Consider the following 25,307-nt stretch of genomic DNA (forward strand, 5'->3'; position numbering starts at 1 on the left):
TTTGTGCAATAAAAAAAACATGTATGTATGATTTGGATTATTAATTTGAAATGTTCTTATTTCTTTTACAGTCTCTTCAGGTCCTCCATAGTGGGCGTAGGGCAGTAGTTTCATGTAGATTTAACATTTTTTACTATAAAACAACATACATTTTAGATTAACCACCCATGCAGTACCTCCCTCTGCGGGGGTCATGACATTGTTGAATACCTCCAATCTAAAGATCATGTAACCAAGTGTTTGCATTTCTTAAGTTGCAGATGCATTAAGTTCACTGCAGGAAATACAAGGTATTTGTTTTTGGTTGCATCTCCCAGTTTTAACATGTGAGTAAAAAGCATATTTTCCTTATTTTACCAGCTAAGTGAGTTCCGATTGATGTAAAGTGAGGAAATTTTCCTGGTCCTGACTAGCTCTGTTGCAAGAGGTACGGTTTGGGGCTGAGGTGTGAACTTGATTTAGTTTAGTGTTAGGGTGAGGTTTGCACTGTTAATGGTTAGGTTTAGGGTTCCTGTCAGGGTCAGGGCACAGCAAGGGTTAAAAATATGTGAAAATCAATGGGAGTAAACACACGGTCCTCACTACATATAGCAATACCGGATTGTGTGTTTTAATGAGAAGGCAAATTATTTCCTGAAGCAGAGGAAGCTTTTTTTTATTAAAGAAAATTGTGCAACCAGAAAGAAAGACAAATATTTTTTTGTGGGTTGACTATAAATAAAAACCACACTGTGGTTTAATAAAACCAAACAGGTTTACAATGGCTGTGTCTGAATGTCCGCCCTAATCACTATATAGAGCACTATATAGTTTGGACACTCTTTTTAAATGCTGTTAATGGAAATCCGCTGTGCTAAGGCAAGGAAAGCTCTAAAACCTGCAGGACAGGCGCCCTCGAGGAATGAGGTTGGCATGCCTGCTGTAAACTAATGCAACCAATCGTTTTACTGGATGCAATATCAAGGAAAAAAACAGCATTACTTCAGTATCGTGACAAACTATTTTCTACTGATTTGTAGCAACGGGTCACGCAATAAAGACAAAACCCCAAAAAAGATGACAGTAGGAAAAACTGGCGGACTTCCAAGTTCTCATCAAAACCTTTTAAAAATCCATTGAAACCTCCATTTCCTACAGAAACGGTTGAAACGAAACCCTCAAACTACCAGCTACAGCAGGGGTCGGCAACACAAACTGCTCAAAGAGCCATATTGGACCAAAAAATAAAAAATAAAAAACCTGTCTGGATCCACAAAAATGTCTTATATAAGCCCAATATGGCAACACAGGCTCTAAGTGTATTAGCCCATTATAAAAAAGGACTATGTGGGCTTAAATATATAATAAGAATTAATGATTACATTTTTATCCTGGAGCAAATGTGACATCTTGTAACTACTCTGCTGTACGATATTTGGTCCTTATATTTTAAATTCCTTAGTAGCATGAGGTAAAGGAGGAGCAGTAAATGCTCTCACTGCATGGTTTGTATGTATTAATGCATTGATGAATTTATAGAGACATGATAAAGAAATCAGATTTTAATTTAAGAATTTGGGGAAAAAATGGAAGAAAGTTCCCATCCCTGCGTCAGAGTGCTACCTGTTCGATCTGTGAATGATTTTCCATGCTTGCAACAAAACTAGCAGCAGTAGTGGAGTTTGGAGACGCAATACAATTCTTAAAGCTATATTTGCTCTCCTTTAATTTATCAAGAAGTTCTGCAGTCACATTTTTTCTGTCACTCCGAACTTGGTGGTCAGCTGCAAATTTAGCATGCCTTCCTTGGACTTTCCAAATTACTCTTTTTATTTTTTGACAACTTCTCATTACAAAGCAAACATGCAGACCATCCTTCCGCATTGGTAATGAAAGCAAATTATTTGGTCCATCCTTCTTTGAATCCTTTATTCTCATCAGCTATTTTCCTTTTTTTCCCCTTGGGATCCATGGTCTGAGACACTTTCTCAGGTTTGTATACAACAGCCACCTGCCTGGCACCGTGCCGCGCTGAAACGTGTGTTGCAGGCTATGACACAAATCTTTATTGACAGAAATGTCTGTTTGTATTTATTAGTCTAATTTCTACAGTTTTGGAAAACATAATAAATGTTTATTTGACCTGCTGCATATCATATTAAAACAAAACAAAAAATCAATTTTTTTTCAGTTTCATACATTTTTGAAAAAGCTCCAGGGAGCCGTAAGGGGGGCGCTAAAGAGCCACATGTGGCTCTGGAGCCAAGGGTTGCCGACCCATGACGTACAATATATAACACAGAGAGGTGAAATAATGTGTCCAAAATACTCTGTGGTTAAGTCAAGTTTCAACAAGTCATTAATTGTTGGTTCCAAAATAAACAGTTAGTAAATGGTGCTAAACACCACAAGGAAAGGAAAAAACCCAGCAGGTTTGAATGTGGACTCTGATCGGAACTTTAAAGACCAAATAAAGTCTGGCAACACAGCAGCATATTACAACCTTTTGAAAATTTTCTAAATAAAGTTTACGGTTGCTAATCAGATAGAAACCATGTCAAGCACTTAGTTGATCACTTGTCAGTGTATTTAAAGACAAATGACTTTTTTCCCTCTGTGTATAAAGGTTGCTATATAAATAAATTGTTTTTAACTAAGGAAGGTAAGAACTGGGGACATATGGGTCGAACTCACCGATGCAAACATCTCTGACAGGCGTGTTGTAGGGGAAGCCGAACTTGGATTTGAAGGTGTTGAGGATTTTCTCCTTGAGCTGCTCCACGGTGTCACAGCTGAGAGCGTCCACCTCCAGAGGCTCGCTTACTTCTCCATCACTGCCCACTGCAAACAGCACCTTCAGCTTCTGAAGGAGGAGAAACAATCAGCTCAGATCTCAATTTATTTTCATTATTGTCTGCCTCATGAGAAAAGGTGTTTATTGCACACAATTTGTAAATTTCATGAAGTAAAATTGCTTTTGATGGAGGTTTAGCACTACTTTGCCAAAACAGGCAAAAACGTACCGATCCAAAACAAAACAGTAAAGTGTTTTTAAGAGATCAGAGCAAAAACAGACACAACATAAACTACAAAATGAGTGCACTCTATGAGCTCTATAATTTTAAGCTGTGATACTCCAAAAACTCTAATAAGCCAAAGGGAGAGTTGTCATCCAACGAAGCTATCGAACATTGCTGAACACTTAAAATTGCTGGTCTACCAAAATTACTCTTACAGGAAAATCATAAAGGAGGGAAAAAGGTCCAAACTATGTCAGGCCTCGTTGGTTATTAATAAGATAGAGAGAATGGGCAAAAATGTCTTTGTTGGAAAAATTAAAGACCGAAAAACCTTCCAAAAAAAGAACAGAAAGTGCCATCTTATATTTACCAGAACATGTCTTGATGACGGAATATGTAAAACCATCTGAAAGTTGTGGTTCCTGTTGCATTTAGTTTGAAACTGACGAAGGGTTTGAAAAAACATGAAATGACTGAGAGTAAAACACTGTAGTGGTAGTGTGTTGGTCAGTGGTCACTTTTGCAGGCACTCAAAGTTGCGATATGAAAGCTATTAAGTAGACCTGAGAAAGAACATCAGGTCATTAATTTCTGCCATTAAGCTGAGACAAACTCGTTTCTTAAATTGTGTAGTAAGTTATGCAATCAGATAGAAATATATATTTTTTTGATGATGTAAAACATGAAAGGTACTTCAAGGCTGAATTATTGTAATTCTTTACTATCAGAAAGTCCACAAACTCAGGTTATCCAGAGCTATAACTGTTGTTATGCTGCTATAAGCTTAGGCTGCTGGAGGGCATAGGGACCACTCATTATCATTCTATCTCTACTCTGCATTTCTGCATTATTTGTTACTTTAACCTCTAACTTTATGCTCTCTGCTTTCTCTCATCCTAGTAGCTTCATCCGGTCTGTTCTTGTTCAGCTGTGACTCCATCCTGGAGAGAAATCAGTTGGGCTGCTGCCTTTGACACCTTCATTTATAGATGTAGGAGCCTGGCCTGTTTTTCAGTGTTGTCCTGTTTCTGTTGCTGTGACTATGTGGATTTTCTCTCCTTCATCCTTTGACATGGAAACTGGCTCAGAGCTTTTCTGGTTGGACGTGTCTATCCTGGACGGGGCGTTAGTGGAGTTAGTTAACAGTTACCTTTTGTATTTCTGCTTCTTTTTGTGTGTTTGCTTCTATCCCTTTGAACCCCAGTAGATGGTCGCTCAAACTGAGCCTGGTTCTGCTAAAGTTTTCTTCCTGTTAAAAGGGAGTTTTTTTTTTCTCCACTGTCGCAACATGGATGCTCGCTATGAGGTCTTTCTGTCGAGTCAATAAGTCGATGCAATCAGCTGGTTTTGAACCAATCTGACTTTATGATCTGGTTGAATCGTCTCTGTAAAGTGCTTTGAGATGACGTGTTGTAAACAGTGTTGTTTTTGGCAACCATCTTAGATTTAGGGCCGGATCTATCAAAGGTTTGCGTGTATAAAAACGTGAGCTATTTCACTGGGCACGCTAAAAAATGTACAAACTGATCTATCAACAGCGTGCTAAAAGGATTTGGTCTTTAAAACGTGCTAAATAGCGCCTCTTATCCATTTAGTACTTTTTCTGCAATGAATATGCAATATGGGGCGTTTACACGCAAAAGTGCGTCTTGTGGGAGGAGAACATGTAAATATATTAATTTAGCACTCGCAAAGTGATTTATCAAACCTGAAAGCAATTTTGCTAACGGTATCTGACTCTATATTTAACACGTTTCAAAAGAAGGTGCAAATGGTCTGTATGCGTAATTGCACACACATGGCAGCGGTTATTGTCGCAAGAAGGAGACATCGAAATGAAGCAAGGAGACGCAGAGAACGCATTTTTTCACTACGTGTGAATATTTTTGGAAGGAACGAGGAAACGATCATCAAAACATATCGTTTATCCAGCATTGCCATTTTGGAGCTGTTGGGGGAACTCCGAATGGATTTGGAGCCAGCCACAAGGAGGACCCACGCAATACCAGATATCACAAAACTCCTTGCAACATTGGATCTCCCAATCTCGTTTTTCAGAAGTGCTGTCCGACGTTCTAAATGCCATGTCGCCCTGACGCCCTAACTGAGAAACCAGACCTCCCCCCTGCACCTGTGGAGCAACATGCCAATGCTGCGGGGATGCATACGCGCAGTCATATCATCCAAAGTCACTTCTTGTGAGCCATTTGGTATGTGCATTTTTCTACAGGCCAATACAAAACACCAGTTTTTTTTTTTTTTTTTTTTACTGCAGTGAAGTAGAAATTCAGCCACATACCACCTTAGGGAATAAAGGTTGCCAAAGTTTTTTCTTTATATATATCTATATATATATATATATATATATATATATATATATATATATATATATATATATATATATATATATATATATATATATATATATATATATATATATATCTATATATATATATATATATATATATATATATCTATATCTATCTATATATCTATATCTATATATATATATATAGATATATATATATATATAGTTTTTTTTTTTGGGGGGGTCACTGTAAGATTTAAATGTCTTAATGCACTAGTTTGTACAAACTACAAATTACTTTGCCGCAAACCACAAAACGTGCAAAACCATCATTTAAATAGGGCGTCTCCAACAGTTTTGCACCTGCCACCAGTTACGCAATCACTCTTGTTAAATCACCCTCAAGCAATGTTTCAGCCCCTTGCGCAAAATTCCAGCTTGCGAGCGCAAATTACTGCACGCAAAATTGGATCTTGATAAATCCGGCCCTTAGTCTTAGTCTTCAGGACGAAAACTATTACTAGTCTTAGTCCCGTTTTAGTCCCTATGAAATGTGATAGTTTTAGTCAGTTTTATGTTGCAAAAAAACAATATACAATTTCGTATAACAACCAGATTATTTACCAGACAGACAGCTCTTTCCTAGATACTACAATAGCTGGATATAGAAAGCTGCCATGCAGTTCATCATTGCTGTTGCGCAGAAAACCTTGATTTACATGAAAATACATGTAACCACAGTTTTTAATCAATGGACTCTGCTCTAATACTTTATTTATAGAGCCCTTTTACAGGTCATGTGTTCATAAAGCCCTGATGGGATATACAGTAAAGCACTTATTTTTTTACGGCTTCTTCCTGGGTCGGCATTGCCTGGAATTTCCATTAGACCAATAAGTCGTTATTACCTAGCCTCCCTGCGTTGTTAGCTCTCATACAGATGACAAACCACTAAACTATTTCTCAACATTTAATACTGTTTGCTTACTGCTTTCAGATAACACACCTAGTCGTTTATTCCTCTTCTAATGTGTTAGATGCATGCCAGAGGGTTTTTATCTGTAGATCATAGATTTTTTTGACACTTTCATGTGGTAATCAAAAAGCTGATAAATATTTTTGAACCTGTTTTGTTTTGCATGTTTAAAGAAGACTTTTTATACATGGGGAGGAAGTCCCCATCAGTTCCTGTGTGCTGATAAGTTCTTTCTTATTTCCAGAAATGGATTCAGTTCAGTGGACACGGTGGAACATTAATGGCTATATAGCATTAAAAATGGTCATCGATGAGGTAAACGTGAGCCTATTGAAAACGTTTGTTTCTTTAGTTCTGATGTGACCAAACCAGACAAGTAAAAACAGAACAGAGAATCAGGAAGCTTCACTTTTGTAGAAGTACAACGCACTGGAGCTCTTATGAAAGAGTTTTAACCAAATCCGCCTCATATGAAGTGTGTGTGTGTATGTGTGGGAGGGGGGGTGTCTGTGTACCAGTGGGGTGAAGTCCTGAGCCTGCCACAGCAGCCAGTCCTCACTGAGCGTATAGAGAGCTTTCCCCGTCACACAGTCCACGGGGCCCTTGGAGATCTGCTGCGTTAGCGCGCTCACCAGCAGAAACAGATGCTGACCTACACTTTCCTGCACAAAATCAGATAAAACACACTGTTGGTTAACAGGGTGCAGCAAGTTTTAATAATGTCTGCTTGGTGTGGTTTAGATTAAAAATTTACATTATAAACCACATGTGAAGCTCAGACACAGATAAATACACACATAAATGTCAAAACTAAATGTACGAATTTATCTGTTTATTTTTTTTTTCTTTTTACACATATTGGTATGAAATACTGGACATCAGATAGAGACCCCATGGATGAATGGGAGCAACTGTTTAATAGTGATTTGTTTTTATGAAAAGTGAGAAGTTGACTGTACCATCTAGCTTCTACTCCACTATTCTACCTTTAGCATGTTATGAAGCTTTAAATTAGAGGATAAATTTAAACTGTCTGATGGCCACATAGTTGGTAGCCCCTGCAACCAACATTTTTTTTCTCATTTTGAGTTCATTTATTTTGCAGAAACATTTTAGCAGGCAGACACGATTATACAGTTATTCTATTTCGTTGGCAGTATTGAAATAAATTAGCTCAAACTGTAGCATGTGCATTTAAGTCACTTTAACATTTTCTGTGGACTGAGGGTTGAAACAACGGAAGAAAAAATTGCAAGCTCATTTCGATCCAACTAGAGCCGTGGAGATAAGAGTTGCAAACTTTTAGGTTGCAATGGTGTCCAATAGTTCAGCTCATTCAAAATACAGGCAGACCTAAAACCTTTGGAAATTATTTCACCAACTACCCAACTATTAGGAAAAGCTCACTAATTGAGAGGCTGTAATCTATATTACAGTTCTGTTGTCAGCGATTTGAAATGTTTTTATCTTAATCTAAAGCCTGTTTTAAACATGTTTAGTTGATTAATTTGTAACATTTATAGATTTTAACATTTAGATTTCATGACCAAAGATGAGTAGGGCAACTTGAATGTAATTTCTACTAACTGTCATTGTTTTGCACTTTTTGGTTTCGTTTAAGTTTTCTTTTTTAATTAGGTTATATTTGAGTTCTCTGTATTTCTTGTTTTTCTGTTGCCCTTTAGTGTCAGTCTGCTTTCCCTAGCTCCCTTCTAGCTTCTTCTGTCCACACCTGCTCCCAATCAGTTCATTACCCTAGTCTTTGTTCTGTTTGACATTTATACTGTTTGCTGGTTCCTAGTTGGTTCAAGGCTCCTTGTATGCATTTTCCCGACGTTTCTTTGTATTTTGGTTTCCTGTATTCAGTTATTTTTGACTTTTGCTCCTGTTGCCACTTTTTGGATAATAAATCTGCAGGAAACCACCTCAGCTTCCGTCTCTGCATTTGGGTCCTCTTCAATCCTCCTCCCAACCTGACAGTAACATAAAGGGTATTAAGTATAAATATTTATCTCTTTTCATTGTATGTATTATATATATGGTGACCAGACTTTCTCTTTTTCCCAGACATGTCCTACTTTTCATATCTAAAAAAATGGCCGGGGGAGGAATTTCAAAATCATCCCGGATTTTGGTCGACTGCAGAGCAGCAGAACCGAGCCGTCAGGTCCACGGCTGGTCTGGGAACTCCAGCAGAAGGGGATAGGGAGCCAGCGGGGGACAGAGCAACCAAACCCGACCCAGTGACGGTAGCTGCAGCTTACCCCTCCCAAAAAAAAAAAGGGTCCTCATTTTCAGAAACCCAAATCTGGTCAACCTATATTATACTATACAGTGCATGTCATAAATAAACTGTCCGTTTTATCCATCTCAAGCTATAGGTATATCCCTTCATAAATTAAATTATTATTTTATATTAAAATGTTTATTTGATAAGACGTGTATTTTCACATTCTGGGTATCAGATATGATGCGGTTTCACAGAATAAACAATAACAGAGTTAATGATGCTGAAATGTGTACTAAATATTAGTGCCCTCGATAGCAGAAACCGTAACCATGGTGACATTTCCCTGAATCACTGAGGAAGTGGCTTTTTGAAAATGTGCCATTTGAGTTGTTTCTTTTGGCATGCCCATAAGCTGTCACAATAACAGCTTTCTGTTTAAAACTGGGTTGGAAACATTTATTAATACGACCATATAAGACTTAAGAAGATATTTTTGCATCTGCTGTATTTTAATGTGAATGTGCTGAGCAGATAAAAACAGAAACCATTATGTGAAGACTAAAGTCTTCAGATGAGGCTATATAAGTAAGCGTTACCCCAGAGTGATCAGATTAGCTGCAGTCTCTATGTTGAGAAACCAGCGTCATTAACCATGGCTTATCACTGCCATCTCTGAAATGAGACTAAAGCTGTTAAAGGAGCTGTTATTTTAGGCCAGCCCAGCTGAGAGGTGTTGATATATGACCTGGAGGCTTTTCTTACATAGGGGCTTCATTGACACACACACTTCTGCCTGCAGGTCAAATCTGATTAGTTTGGAAAATATTTAAATCATCATAAAGATGAGAACTGACCAAATATACTGACTTGACCTGCAGAAGTATTTTATTCCATAGGAGAGAAAACTGATAGAATAGAAAAAAAACCTGCAAGTTCAAAGTTTGACTGTATTTTCTCTGTACAGCACGTTCAGATTACACGTGGTGTGAAATGGTGCTATATGAAGAAACTGAATTGAGTAAATATTCTGCAGAAATTCCAAAATATTCTGAAATTATAGGAAAGTTATTTCCAAATATGGTAAATGGATGTTTTAAAACTTTGATGATGAGGATGATACTCCTTTTTTTTATTTTTATTTCAGGCAGACATCTCACCAACAAAAGGCAATAATAAATACTTAAATTTTTCTAAATGTACATCCAATATCTTACTATCAAATTTACATAGTCAAATACATGTTAATGCACAACTTATTCTGTGAGTCTGAAAGGGAGTATGATGAGCTTCATGCCAAGAAGAAAACCAGGATTTGATTTGAATTTGTAAAAGTTGATCAGTAAAACAAAATAAATCGAATTCAAACAAATGAGCAAAAAAAAAAAAAAAAAAAAGGCTGAGAAAATACAGACAAAAATAAACCAATTTAAGGTCAGATTAAAAATATTTGTCAGGGTCTGCTTTGTGTGAGGTCTGTGTTCAGAAACCCAACTAATTAACAAATATTATGTTCGATCTCTACACCATAAAGGTTAAAGAGGATTAGAAATATTTGACAGCTTGATGAAGAGCAATAAGTTGGTTTTTGGTAAGGCTCAAAAGTATTAAAAAAAGACCAGAATAAACCTCTGTTTTCTACTTCTCTCTTCTGCACAAAGGGCCAAAACTAAAAATATCCTTCTTTACAGTGATGCAGAAATCCTTCATGCATTTGTTAGATTAATGGATTTTTTTTATTCTTACATCAGACATTCCAGACCTTTCTTTAAAGCCAGAGTGTTTTTGCCGTTTCTGCTGAACTCCCCAGCAGGGTGTGGCAGAACGCTGTTCGCACTGAACCCGGTTCTGCTGCAGTTTTCTTCCTGTTAAAGAGGAGTTCTCCTTTTTAACTGTTAAACATCTGAATTGCTCAGCATGAGGGATTGCTGCTAAGTCTGAGACCGAATACCTTTGGCTGGCTTTTCTTATAATGAGCACTTCATACCCTCAATGTAAATGCATTGTATTAAAATATAGGTCTGTTTAATTGACTTTGAATTTAAATTAGTTTGATCTTTTTCATTGTTTCAAGGAAACTGATGATGTAATTTCTTTTTTTTTGTTTTCACCTTGTTGGAGTTTCTTGGCTGAAGGCTACAAGGATCCGGCTGTAAAATCTTAGATTTTTTTTCATGATGGTAAGAGGTGTTCACAATAAACCTCAGAGAGGTAACACCTCGAAAAAAATTTACAAATCTAAATAAGCTGCCCCCTGTGGTTTCTATAAGATTTAATCCAGGCGGAGGATGGATGTGATTCTGCTAAATCAGTTTATTTTATTCAAATGTTTCATTCAATACATGGGAAAACCAGGGACAATTTCAAAAGGGTTTGTAATTTTTCTTCAATCAGAAACAAGCTGGAGCGTTGGCACCAGTACTGCACATGATTCATCACTGGTTTAAATCACCTTTCTAAATTTAAACAGGTGGTAACTTGTAACTTTTTAAATGCTGTTTTCATGAATCATATCACCTAGTTTAGCTCGTATATGAGGTTTCACCATGACAGACAGGAAAACAGTGGGAACGTCTGTTATAGACCACATGGCAGCGTGTTTAACCGTGGTTTTTTAGATTTATTACTTTAATATGATGCATTTAATCAGGTTCAAGCAGGGACAGGACATTTATGTGTGCGCACGCTTTTTTACAACCCTGCTTATGTGCTAAGGGGAATATAGTGGGTAATCTATTTGTGTAAAAATATCCATAAAATGTATAAAAGTGTCAATAATGCAAATATATTCCTAGTTGTAATAATTTGGTTGTGTACTGTACCTTAATAGATACCTTAGTAGGTAATCAAGCGTTTATGGCAGCTAATGTTGTTGCATTTTCTACATTTGTGGTTTTCACAAATTCTTTTTGAAGCCTAATTTTCTCAATCATTCATTTTTAAAGTGAATGCATAAAATGACAATTGAAGAAAAAATTTATTTTTCTCACAGATTGTTACATTCCTTCTATGTCACTAAAGGCCTAATGTATATTATATCAGTTTGAATTCTTGATGTCTGCAAATAAAGCCTTCTCACCTTGGGAATTGTATAACTGATATCAAATCAAAACTGAATAAAAAACCCTGTAAAATAAAACATATTTTAATTAGAAAGTAATGAAAATACATAATACTTAAACAGTGAAATATTTATTGTTTGGTTTGTATTTAGATACAAATTTGAAATGTAATTTCATTAATCTGATAAATTTACAGTATAAATTTAGCTTTTGTCTAATCTAAACCATCTCTTAGTAACCTGGTAAAATGCAGAAAGTGTTGCAACTATCCCCGCCCTTCCTACACAGATTATTTTGGATAAGTATTAATCTCATTACATAGCCCACCAAATGAAAATTGGTTGAAAAGACGACAGATTTACGTCAAAACTACATCTACATTTGGTTGAAAAGTAAAAGGTAAAAAGCTTTATTTTTCAGATTGTTTAAAAGACATTGAAGACTGGGTTTGCAAAATCTCTCCAATGTCTATTATTGGACTAAAGTGGGACAAAATCAGACCGACCAAATTTTCAACAATTATATCTGGATTCAATCGAGACTCCAATGATCAACCAGATTTACCCTAAAAACCAACGTCTAAACGACTACTGATGCTTGGTCGAGCCCCCTGTGTGTCAGATAATGACGCCACTGGGCTTCTTCATTTGCCGATGAAAAGGGTGTATTCTGTTGCACAAACTTTTGAAAATAGCACCTCAAATTATTATAATGCGAAAATGTTGCATCAATTGCAACAATAACCCATCCCTTACCTTAACCTTAAACCGAAAAAGAAACACTAGTATATACAGGTGCTGGTCATAAAATTAGAATATCATGAAAAAGTAGATTGATTTCAGTAATTCCATTTAAAAAGTGAAACTTGTATATTATATTCATACATTACATACAAACTCATATATTTCAGATGTTTATTTTGTTTAATTTTGATGATTACAAATGACAACAAATGAAAATCTCAAATTCATCATATCAGAAAATTAGAATATTACTGAAGACCAATAAAAACAAAGGATTTATAGAAATGTTGGCCAACTGAAAAGTATGAACATGAAAAGTATGAGCATGTACAGCACTCAATATTTAGTTGGACCTCCTTTGGCCTGTATGACTGCAGCAATGCGGCGTGGCATGGAGTCGATCAGTCTGTGGCACTGCTCAGGTGTTATGATAGCCCAGGTTGCTCTAATAGTGGCTTTTAGCTCTTCTGAATTGTTGGGTCTGGTGTATTGCATCTTCTTCTTCACAATACCCCATAGATTTTCTATGGGGTTAAGGTCAGAAGAGTTTGCTGGCCAATTAAGAACAGGGATACCATGGTCCTTCAACCAGGTACTGGTAGCTTTGGCACTGTGTGCAGGTGCCAAGTCCTGTTGGAAAATGAAATCTGCATCTCCAAAAAGTTGGTCAGCTGCAGGAAGCATGAAGTGCTCTAAAACTTCCTGGTATGTGGCTGCGTTGACCCTGGACCTCAGAAAACACAATGGACCAACACCAGCAGATGACATGGCACCCCAAACCATCACTGACTGTGGAAACTTTACACTGGACTTCAAGCAACGTGGATGAAGTGCCTCTCTTCTTTTCCTCCAGACTCTGGGACCTTGATTTCCAAAGGAAATGCAAAATTTACTTTCATCAGAGAACATGACTTTGGACCACTCACCAGCAGTCCAGTCCTGTTTCTCTTTAGCCCAGGCAAGACGCTTCTGACGCTGTCTGTGGTTCAAGAGTGGCTTGACACAAGGAATGCGACAGCAGAAACCCATGTCTTTCATACGTCTGTGTGTGGTGGTTCTTGAAGCACTCACTCCAGCTGCAGTCCACTCTTTGTGAATCTCCCCCACATTTTTGAATGGGTTTTGTTTCACAATCCTCTCCAGGGTGCGGTTATCTCTCTTGCTTGTACACTTTTTTCGACCACATCTTTTCCTTCCCTTCGCCTCTCTATTAATGTGCTTGGACACTGAGCTCTGTGAACAGCCAGCCTCTTTAGCGATGACCTTTTGTGTCTTGCCCTCCTTGTGCAAGGTGTCGATGGTCGTCTTTTGGACAACTGTCAAGTCAGCAGTCTTCCCCATGATTGTGTAGCCTATAGAACTAGACTGAAAGACCATTTAAAGGCTTTTGCAGGTGGTGCAAGTTAATTAGCTGATTAGAGTGTGGCACCAGGGGCCATCAATTTTGAACCTTTTCAAAATATTCTAATTTTCTGATATGATGAATTTGAGATTTTCATTTGTTGTCATTTGTAATCATCAAAATTAAACAAAATAAACATCTGAAACATATGAGTTTGTATGTAATGTATGAATATAATATACAAGTTTCACTTTTTAAATTGAATTACTGAAATCAATCTACTTTTTCATGATATTCTAATTTTATGACCAGCACCTGTATGTTACCATGCACCTCTAAAGATAACAACAATAATTTTGTAGGTTAAAGTATAAAAAAATTAATGAATCATTGGTCACATGATACAATGTCCAAAGCCCGTCATTAACCCTGGGCATCAATATATGACGAAAAGGATAACCTCTTCATGTCAGCATGTGAGCTTTCACCAAACGTCAGTATTTGTACTAGTTGGGAGTGAGAATGTGTTGCAAATATATAGCTTATGAATATATTTCAAACCTTAAATCTACCACAGTGCTTGCTATCCATATTTAACTGTGCTTCTTTAGAAGCTACCCTTCCGTCTTTGCACACGGACCTTTTGTTGAAAAAGGATACTGTGAATCCTATAGGTCAGTCTCTCCAATTGGATCCAGTTTAGCTTATATAATATAACTGAACTTAATTCAACTCACATTGGAGAAATGTATCTCTGCATTTAATCCATCCCCTTGGGGAGTGGGCTGCCATTGTGTGGCATCTGGTGAGCAGTGTGGGGTTAAGGGTTTTGCTCAGGAACCCAGAGTGCAGGCTGTGAGGATCAAACTGGGTATTTGCAACCTTCTCAAAGCACAAGAGCACTGCTCCACCCCACTATGCCAACACTCTGCTATTATATAACCAAAACATTGTTCTAAAGAGTCTTATCAGCTTACGGTATTATGAGTCAGTCATCATCATGAGCCAGGAAACCTTGGTGTTCTCTGAAAACACGTTTCCTCCTAACTGTCCCTTTAAAACATCCTTCAGCAGAGCCAGAGTATCCATCTCACAGCGTTACCTGTGCTATGATAATAAAGTTTGTCTGAGTTTATGACTCAACTGGCTGTTCATTAGGGAAAGGAATGTGGATGTTTAACATGATTTTAATATGGGGTACACTTCGGCTTAGAATTGAAGCTGCTTATGAAGCTTTTTTTCTATATTGTTGGCAGAGGTCTGTACTTACAAGTTACATTTACTCAATTACATTTACTTGAGTAACTTTTAGAAAAACAATTACTTTTAGAAGTAGTTTAACAGCATTGTACTTCTTATGTTTACTTTAGTAAAACCATGATAAAGTATCACTACTTTAAATGAGTAAAATTTTTGGCCACTCCATCCAGTTTGTCTTCACTTAATGAAAACACACTGGTTTTAAACAAATATGTACCATTGAAAGACGCTTTCTTAAATTCTGACTTGACGTTTAAATGTGATTTTTCCATCTGATGAGTCAGCTGTGTCATTTGTAGTTACAATTTACTGTAATTTAATCTATTCTACATTCTGTATCTATTGATTTGGTAAGTTTTATAACTTAAAAAAATATTAAATCTGTTATAAATATGGGTAGTAAGTAGATCAGTACTTTTAACTCTTACTTGAGTCATTTTTTTAAAGGCTACTTTTTACTTTCACTTGAGTAAAAATATGATGAAGTAGTGCTACATCATAGCAATAGTTACTTAAGTGAAATGTTGGGGTACTTAACCCACTTTGATTACAGGTCCTTATGTATAGATACAGCACACATGTTCAAGCATTCATCACAGACTGGTTTTGAATCCAATAAAATCGATCATTAAAGTTTCATATTAGATGTCTAAGAGCAATTATGATGCAATTTGGCTGCTGTTCCCCCACCTTGTCTGCTGCTTTCTAAATCTGTGACGCATGAGTCAGAGTGAAACTGCCTATTTTTAAGGCATGTTTTTTTTTGCTTTTCTATACATCGAATTTGTATGGAAAGTGGCGTACGCAGGTTTCAGGCAAGTTATATGAAAGCTTTAAAAATGAAACCCCAGGTCAGAGCTTTAAAGCCATACTGTAATAATCATTGACAAGCCTCCACTCCTTGTTTAGGTTCTTTTGGTTTCATTTGAAAGTCGGAGGTTTGGACTTGAAACAGTTTCCTCATTTTGGCCTCATATATCAGCACAGAATTCTGATTAATTCTGATTCTTGGAGCAGCTAAAAGAAAATTTTTGCTGGATACTTTAGCCAGTTTTTGCAGAACATATTATATAATAGCCTGAAATGAGAATATACCGTATGCAAAATGCTGTCTGTAATTAACATGAAGGTAAATTGTGGCAACAGACCCTCAGGAAGCCGTAGAGGCAGACTGACACCCAATTGGTCAGCAGCTTCTCCACCGTAGACTCTGTGCGCCTCAGCAACAGTTTGGGTTGAGCGTTGCTGTTCTGCTGCATCAGATCCCTCAGCAGAACCTCCATCACCTCCGTCAGGTACGACAGGTTGCTGTGAAGTGCCACATTGAGCAGAGATGCAAGTGTGCACCTAAGAGAGGAAAAAAAAAAGGTGAAAAAGAGCAGATTTCTAGAAATAGACCTAACAAATGATCACACTACTCTGTGATGTAATGCATCAGAACAAACTTACTTGTCTTTGATAGTGAAGCTTTTCTGCTCCTCTAAAGCGTGCACCATAGTGGTGAGAAAAAGCTGGTCCTGGATAAGCTTGGAGAAAGTCTGGCAGCCCTCATCAAGCTCAACCTTCACCACATCCTGATCAGACATCAAACATCACTGAGAGACCATTCAAACAGCAACAATGACAGCTGCTAGCGGAGCCTACCTGACCGATGTCCGTGATGCACATTGTGATCAATGTATCATTCTAAAAAAACCAGAGATAGCTGTGTTATTAGGAGATCCAACTATAGACATTCAGTGAATAATCATTGTCATTAAAGCCCAGTTGTATTTCTTTCCAGCTTTCACCCCTTTACCTCTGGAAAGAGGATTCTGGAAGCAAAGTGCTTGTAATCCAGGAAAGGAATCGTTCCAACGTTTTCCATCAGATCAGCTTTCTCTGTCTGCAAGTCTATAAAACCTTGGAAGGAAAGCCGCAGTGAAGAATCTTTAATAACAAATTGCAACGCAAGCAATTTACAAAGCAGGGTCTGTTTCTACTTTCTATGAACTGAAAACCCAAATGCAAAAAGCAGTGTTTACATCATCTAGCACATAAGCAGAATGAGGTATTTAAAATGTCAGTACAATAACTTGATAAAAAGGGAATTTTTTCTCTCCACTGTTGCTGCATGCATACTTGGTATTAGGGATTACTGAGGAGTCAATGAATCTTCATCCACTAGGAGCCTGTCCTCCAAGTCAACGACTGGATGCCATCAGCAGCTTTTCCTTGAAAGAAACTTTGAACCAATCTGATTGTACTGGCTCTGTAAAGTGCCTTTACGTGACATGTGCTGTAATTTCATGCTATTGATTGAATTGAATTAAATCCCTGCCCCTTGGTAGGATAAATTTTTGTTTAAATTTAAGCTCAGTGTAATGGTATATAATGGCTTCTGTTTATCACCACAATAACCTGTGCAACATTTTCAACATTGCAAAAAGGAACCAGTTAAGCAACACCATAGATCACAAAAAAGGAACAGCTATCTGTGTTAGAACCACAGTGAGGTTGAAAGTATAAAGTGAAGTGGATCAAAAGAGACAAAAGTGATTATGTTTCATGTTAATTCTGAAGAAAAGCACATTCTGTGTGTTGCTATGGAGTGGAAGCATGCTGCAGATAACATTATGCTTTACTGGGTTTGTTTCGATCAGTGATAGGGAAAGGCTTCATCTAAAGAGCCCAGAACAATTTAGCTGAAATATCTTTGAAAAGAATAATTTTGAAGCCAACTGCGAAAAATTTTAATTTAAAAGAAATAATTCATCTTAAATTTAGGACCGAAAAGTTGTTTCTGACGGGAAATGATTGTTCAAAAGTTAATAAAACAATCAATTGTTCTGGACTTAATCAGTTTTCATTTACATTTTGTTACATTTAAAGCCCAAATATAAAAACCCAAATGATATTATTGTTGTAAGATGGGACAGACCTTGTCTGATGTCGTTCCTTATATCGAGCTCTAGGTCCTCCATGAACCTGTTCATCTTAACAGTGAGCTGCTTCTGCTGTCTCTTATAGATGACAAAGGCCACTAAGAAGAATTAAAAGGAAAGGGTCAGTTTTTACTATTGGAGCTGGTAAAGACCTGAAACGTTGGGCACTTACCAACAATGACGATGGGTATCAGTAGAATCATAAGACAAGTTAATAAGAGGAGAACTTGAGATGGCTTGTTCAGGGTTACAAGCTTTTCTCCATATTTTATCTGTAAGAGAAATTTTTCACAATAGCTCAAAGGACAAAGGAGACCTACAGCTTTATACAGGTGCAAAAAAACAAGAACAAATAACGTTGAAAAAGTAAAAACAAAGCAAAGATAAACTGATTTGGCAAACTTCTAACATCTAAAATGAAAACATGGCAAAAATTACTGTCAATAAGTATTTATCTTGAGGAGGAGTAACTACAGGCAGGACAGTATTTATTCAGCCATTTTGGATAGTTTAGACTTTATGTTGAAGTTACTTCTTAATTTAATCCAGTTTAGCTACTGTATGTAGTGCCAATTCATTGCAAATACTATCTAAAGGCTTTTTAAAATTAAAATAGTTGTTTAATTAAAAAAAAAACAATAAATTCTAATGAAGGAAACCTGGCTGAAAGTCAGCAACCACCCTTCCTGGACAGTTACTTTATTTGTATAGTTGACTTAGCAGCAATACTGAGCATTTAATAGACATATTATGTGACCTTTAGCTGAGGTGAGTGAAGTCTGCAGAGCTTAAAGCGCTGTTATGGTTCTTTAACTGATAGAATTCATGGCATAATGGCCATGCTTTAAGGTGCTTTAAGGCATGTTCAGTTTAAGTTAATCTTTGGTTATGCAGGTCAGTTAGTATGGGTGTGGTTATTTAAACTGACCTCTGCTTTCTAAGAAATCTGATAAATCATAGTTAACTCCTGATTGAACAAAGATAACTGGGGTTGGAATGTTGGTTTTATCATCATGCTTAGAAACAGTATTTATATTTCCTCAGTTTAGTTGGATTGCAGTGTGTTTGATTATAATAATGCAGGTTTGGTTATAAACTCCATGCTCTTTGCTATTTCAATAAGACTTGTTTTATGTTTATGTTCTTTTACACAGTAAGGCAGATGGGACCAGCTTTTTTTTTTTATTCCAGTTAAAATCTTTTCTGTCCTCCCTGCTTCCTTCTTTCTGCAGCCAAATTTTTAGAGTAATCCTACATCCTGCAGGTTACAGGTTCCTTATCTGCTTCCATTTACCTGTTCAGTGAAAACAATCATAGTTTTTCACCAAAAATACAGCTTTTTCATTTTATTTTTTAATGCTAACCTTGATATAATAAAGCTAAATTTAGATTTACCTCTATCTGTTCAATGTCAGAATTTTGCAGTCCTTCGATCTCACAGGTAAAAGCTTCTGTCTTGTTTTCCCTTTGTTTTTTTTTGATGCATGGATACTTATTTTCACCTTGAATCCCCCAAATCTCCAACTCTTCTTGTTTCATCTCCAGCTTATCTGCCTTTTTCTGAAATATCAAAAGCAATTTCACCTTTACTAATCAAATATCCAGATGTTTATATGACAAATATATGACAGAATTTGTCTTACTTCGATACGGATGCGGATATATTCGCCCTCCTTAAAGGCTGTGAAGCTGGTGAACTCTGGGTCAGGATAGTAAACAATTTTTTTGTTGCATTTCAGTGTCTTATTGGCTACTATAAGAAACACAGTGCTACTGGACACTGCAGGGTTTGTTTCTTCAGGTGTTTCATAGGTGAGTTTCTGAAAAATAAATAAACACATTCCTTATCAAGGAGCAAAGGATTTGAGCAGTTATTGTGACATTTTTGGCTTTATTTTATTACCTGAGCCTCTCATATACAAACAATTACATGCCTCCCCATGAAACATTGTCTATTTGGTTAAACGTGTATCCGCAACGTTACCTGAAAGCTTCTGTTCATTAAAGGTATGACTTCATCCTTGGTGTCTGCGTGTGTGATCCCCTCCACCAGGTCTAAGTTAGTCCCAAAAAGAGTGATCTTCCTCTTCCCACTGCAGCAGTGAGAGCAGAGGACAAACTGAGACATTTCTTAACTTTTTATTCAAGGTATTTCCATATCTAATATAATGTTACCCACCAAACACTTTTATTTAGTTAAACGGTGCTGTGAAAATATATTTACCAGCTTGCAATTATGTTTCTTTTTGTTGTTAAATATCTACTTTCATTAAAAATAACGTGAATTACTGGACAAAAATGTATGCATTAATGATACCTCCAAAACCCTGACAGCTCAGGGCACAGACTAGGAAGCAGAGTCGTAGTTTAACACACGTCTCTGCAGCTTCCCCTTAGCACTTTTACCCACTCATTACTCCATCCAGATAGTGTGAGTTTGTATCTCTGCTTCTTTTTCTGTGTCTGCTCCTGTCTCTCCTTGAACCCCAGTTGGCCTCGGCAGATGGCCGCTCACACTGAGCCTGGTTCTGCTGGAGGTTTCTTCCTGTTCAAAGGGAGTTTTTCCTCTCCACTGTCGCTACAAGCATGCTTGGTGTGAGGGATTGCTGAAGAGTCAATAAGTTGATGCAATCAACTGTTTTTTTCTTAGATAGAAAACTATGAATCCATCTGACTGTATGATCTGGTTTAATTGTCTCTGTAAAATGCCTTGAGACGATACATGTTGTGAATTGGTGCATTATAAATAAACTGAATTGATATTGAATTAGCTTTTTTATATCATCTGGATAAAAATTTGAGACACCCCTCTAAGTAGAGTAGTTTTAATTCAGCAGCAATAAAGGTTTATCCAGGCATGTTAAAGGTTAGGCCACCATGTCTTAGGCAGATTAATGCTGCTTTCTATTTTTCCTAGCAAAAAGACATTTTACCATTTTAGTAGCTGGGCTGACGTGATTAATTGCACATCTATACAACTGGACAGAAGAGTAGAAGAAAAAAGATAAAAATTCATAAAAGAACTCCTGCACACTGTCTAATTTAAATGAAACGATTATTATTATTATTTTTTTTTTACAACATATGTGTACTATATCCTTATCAGGAATGTTTTAATGCAAGTTAGACAGTGTATGGGAGATCTTTTGTAAATATTCTCCCTTTAATTAGGAAATTGGGGAAACGCATCCATACCGCACTTCTGCATCAAATATGAGTTTGCGTTTTAACATCAGCCTTGGGAAAATGTTCCTGCTTTAATCATTCCTAAAGCAGCATCACAGCCACAAACCAGCACACCATCACCACCATGTTTCACCACAACTTTTCTGACATGCGATGTAACCAAAAACTTCCACCTTTGTCTTGTCAATTTAAATAATCACAAATCTTGAGTCATCAAGCATCATGTGAGGAAGAACAGGTCTTTGTGGTATTTTTACTTTAAAATGTTTTTTGGTCCTAGAAAGCTCTTAAGGTGCCCTTCTCTCCCGTCTTGTTTTTAGTGTTAAATAAACGTGACCCTTGTTGTGACCCCTTAGATGAGGGCTAAATGGGCTATTGGAAGAATTTTGGTAGAAAGTCTGGTAGCCACTCCTGGCTTTCATTGTGGTTCACTAATCAAGACATGATCAGTTATAGATGTAACCTTCCTCTTTGCCTTCCGGGCTGCATTTCCTGCCTACGAACCGTCAAGCTAAGGAAAAAAGGGCCAGGAATCAAACTACAATTAGCTGAAGGGACTACTTGATATGTCAGGATTAGAGGAAGAAGCTAGAAACTTTACAATTAGCTCTTCTTGAGAGTTTGTGACATTTTAAACAGTGAAAAGATGGACAGAGTTCTACACAGCTTAGATTTAGAAAATGTTTAGCTGATTTTATCTATTTGCAACTTCGACACACATGATATCTAAACTATTTTTGCTGTTCTTTTTATTTTCTCTCTTTTCATGCACTCTTTCCTATCTGTATTTAGTCCCCCTTTCCCTTTCTCTCTCTGTGTCTGTTGTATATGATTTTACTCAATAAATAATTTCCAATAAAGTTAAAGATACAAGCATCAAGTGGAACACTACAGAAACAGTAATACTAGTCTGCTAGTACAGGTGCTGGTCATAAAATTAGAATATCATGAAAAAGTAGATTGATTTCAGTAATTCCATTTAAAAAGTGAAACTTGTATATTATATTCATACATTACATACAAACTCATATATTTCAGATGTTTATTTTGTTTAATTTTGATGATTACAAATGACAACAAATGAAAATCTCAAATTCATCATATCAGAAAATTAGAATATTGTGAAAAGGTTCAAAATTGATGGCCCCTGGTGCCACACTCTAATCAGCTAATTAACTCAAACCACCTGCAAAAGCCTTTAAATGGTCTTTCAGTCTAGTTCTATAGGCTACACAATCATGGGGAAGACTGCTGACTTGACAGTTGTCCAAAAGACGACCATCGACACCTTGCACAAGGAGGGCAAGACACAAAAGGTCATCGCTAAAGAGGCTGGCTGTTCACAGAGCTCAGTGTCCAAGCACATTAATAGAGAGGCGAAGGGAAGGAAAAGATGTGGTCGAAAAAAGTGTACAAGCAAGAGAGATAACCGCACCCTGGAGAGGATTGTGAAACAAAACCCATTCAAAAATGTGGGGGAGATTCACAAAGAGTGGACTGCAGCTGGAGTGAGTGCTTCAAGAACCACCACACACAGACGTATGAAAGACATGGGTTTCTGCTGTCGCATTCCTTGTGTCAAGCCACTCTTGAACCACAGACAGCGTCAGAAGCGTCTTGCCTGGGCTAAAGAGAAACAGGACTGGACTGCTGGTGAGTGGTCCAAAGTCATGTTCTCTGATGAAAGTAAATTTTGCATTTCCTTTGGAAATCAAGGTCCCAGAGTCTGGAGGAAAAGAAGAGAGGCACTTCATCCACGTTGCTTGAAGTCCAGTGTAAAGTTTCCACAGTCAGTGATGGTTTGGGGTGCCATGTCATCTGCTGGTGTTGGTCCATTGTGTTTTCTGAGGTCCAGGGTCAACGCAGCCACATACCAGGAAGTTTTAGAGCACTTCATGCTTCCTGCAGCTGACCAACTTTTTGGAGATGCAGATTTCATTTTCCAACAGGACTTGGCACCTGCACACAGTGCCAAAGCTACCAGTACCTGGTTGAAGGACCATGGTATCCCTGTTCTTAATTGGCCAGAAAACTCTCCTGACCTTAACCCCATAGAAAATCTATGGGGTATTGTGAAGAAGAAGATGCAATACACCAGACCCAACAATTCAGAAGAGCTAAAAGCCACTATTAGAGCAACCTGGGCTATCATAACACCTGAGCAGTGCCACAGACTGATCGACTCCATGGCACGCCGCATTGCTGCAGTAATACAGGCCAAAGGAGGCCCAACTAAATACTGAGTGCTGTACATGCTCATACTTTTCATGTTCATACTTTTCAGTTGGCCAACATTTCTATAAATCCTTTGTTTTTATTGGTCTTCAGTAATATTCTAATTTTCTGATATGATGAATTTGAGATTTTCATTTGTTGTCATTTGTAATCATCAAAATTAAACAAAATAAACATCTGAAATATATGAGTTTGTATGTAATGTATGAATATAATATACAAATTTCACTTTTTAAATGGAATTACTGAAATCAATCTACTTTTTCATGATATTCTAATTTTATGACCAGCACCTGTAATATCAAAGCTGTTTGGCTATCATCCAGCTCTGGGACATACAGTCTCTGAGCTACATTAGCAAAACTGGAACAAAGAAAATAAAGAGAGAAAATACCACTGTATATGTTTAGTATTTAATTTGCCTGTTTAAAAAATAAAAAAACTTAAATGCCATGAACTCATTATGGTTCTGAAACAAGAAAAAACACTAATGCTGTGGCTTTTCATTGAAAAGGGAACTAAGGTTAAAGTGAAAATGTGTTGTTCAGGAAGTGTCTGTCTTTCCTTGCCACGTTACTCTGTTTGAGATGCAATGGTTACTAAAACAAACCCAATTGAACAAGGTTTAGTAAAATTTATTGTTTGAGATTTGACCGCTTTGAATGTTGAGCCATTTCAGGTCCCACCAAAGAATGAAAATTAGGTATACACGTTTGCAATGGCACAGCTAGTTTTAGTCTTGAATATATATTTATTTAATTTAGAATGAAGTTGAGGTTATTGTAGAATGTGGATGTTCCAGAAATATGTTTAAAGAAACAACAAGTCACGCAGTAAATGCTCTCTGGCCCAAAACCTCACCTGGGTTTACTATGAACTTTAGAATTAAATATTTTATGACTGACCTGAGGTCATTTAAACATATCTGATAGGTTTTTATTTCTCATTGGTTTACATTATTAATTTAGATAGCTACAATGAAATCCATATAAATGCTCGATAACATAAGAAAATGAAACACATTTTAGTTCTCATTAATATTGTATCTTGCCTAAATACTGGGCTGTAGGTCTAAACCAATTCAAATGCTAAGGTATAGGCTAGATAAGTGATGCTGTCCAGGTTTCAGTTAATCAGGTTTCAGTTCATCTTAGACAATGACTCACATCCTCTCCATGACACACTGGTCCAGCAGAGGAGCTCCTTCAGCAGAAGACTTCTCTTACCCAGATGCACCACAGAGCGCCACAGGAAATCATTCCTACCTGTGGTCATCAATCTCTATAACGCCTCCCTCAAGTGATTCAGCCCCCCCCGTAATTAACATTTATGCACCATTTTTGCACGCCACGTATCACTTTACTTGGATTTATCACTTTCCTTTGATTTATCACTTTACTTGGATTTTCACTTTATTTGGATTTAGTTTTTACATATGCATAGATATACGTACAGATATATATACAGAAGAGCTATATGTGTATATATTTTATCTCTTTTTATTCTTTTATTTTTTTATCTTTATTATATTGTATAGTTGGATGTGTGTATACATTATATAAAACTGTAACTGGAGCGTGTAACAAAAGTAATTTCCCTCTGGGATTTTTAAAGTATTTCTGATTCTGATCTGATACTTTTGGTTAACAAGATTAAGTAGGTCCAAAATGTCCGTGCATAGTTTTCTACAGCTTCTGGAACTGGTGAATCAAAATATTTTTGCATTAAAGTTTGAAATACCTTCTCCAGCTGCTAGGTGGTTTAACATCTGTGCAGATTGGTGATGACTGATATCTAATTTCACTGTTGCCATGGCAGCTTCCATCTGGAAGGAGGACACAGACTTTGACAATGCCTTTAGTTTCTGTACTGGGAATGTGGAACGTCAGACTGGTCCCGTTGTTATTCCTTACAGGAGATCTGAGCAGAAAACACAGGGAACCACAGAGATAAAAAAGGGTTAAAACCAGAAAAAAGGATTACAGCCATAATTGAAAAACAACCATAAAACTGACCAAAATACATCATGTGTCTCAGAAATAGGA

General features: G+C 37.0%; 1 protein-coding gene across 1 annotated transcript in view; it reads right to left on the reverse strand.

The window, feature by feature from the left end:
- The window catches only part of plxnc1 (plexin C1), a 42,369-nt gene that overhangs the window by 10,504 nt on the left and 6,558 nt on the right, over positions 1 to 25,307 (reverse strand). Inside the window, exons 11-22 of the mRNA XM_038302050.1 lie at positions 25,003 to 25,182; positions 19,826 to 19,934; positions 19,485 to 19,661; positions 19,237 to 19,401; positions 18,014 to 18,113; positions 17,838 to 17,939; positions 16,716 to 16,819; positions 16,562 to 16,603; positions 16,367 to 16,491; positions 16,066 to 16,264; positions 6,799 to 6,945; positions 2,674 to 2,842 (exon numbers count right to left, since the gene is read on the reverse strand). Of these exons, the coding sequence (XP_038157978.1) occupies positions 2,674 to 2,842; positions 6,799 to 6,945; positions 16,066 to 16,264; positions 16,367 to 16,491; positions 16,562 to 16,603; positions 16,716 to 16,819; positions 17,838 to 17,939; positions 18,014 to 18,113; positions 19,237 to 19,401; positions 19,485 to 19,661; positions 19,826 to 19,934; positions 25,003 to 25,182 (1,619 nt within the window). The remainder of the gene's footprint in view (positions 1 to 2,673; positions 2,843 to 6,798; positions 6,946 to 16,065; positions 16,265 to 16,366; positions 16,492 to 16,561; positions 16,604 to 16,715; positions 16,820 to 17,837; positions 17,940 to 18,013; positions 18,114 to 19,236; positions 19,402 to 19,484; positions 19,662 to 19,825; positions 19,935 to 25,002; positions 25,183 to 25,307) is intronic.

Source organism: Cyprinodon tularosa, unplaced genomic scaffold (assembly GCF_016077235.1).
Source record: "Cyprinodon tularosa strain WSP-4 unplaced genomic scaffold, ASM1607723v1 ctg480, whole genome shotgun sequence".
NCBI lineage: Eukaryota > Metazoa > Chordata > Actinopteri > Cyprinodontiformes > Cyprinodontidae > Cyprinodon > Cyprinodon tularosa.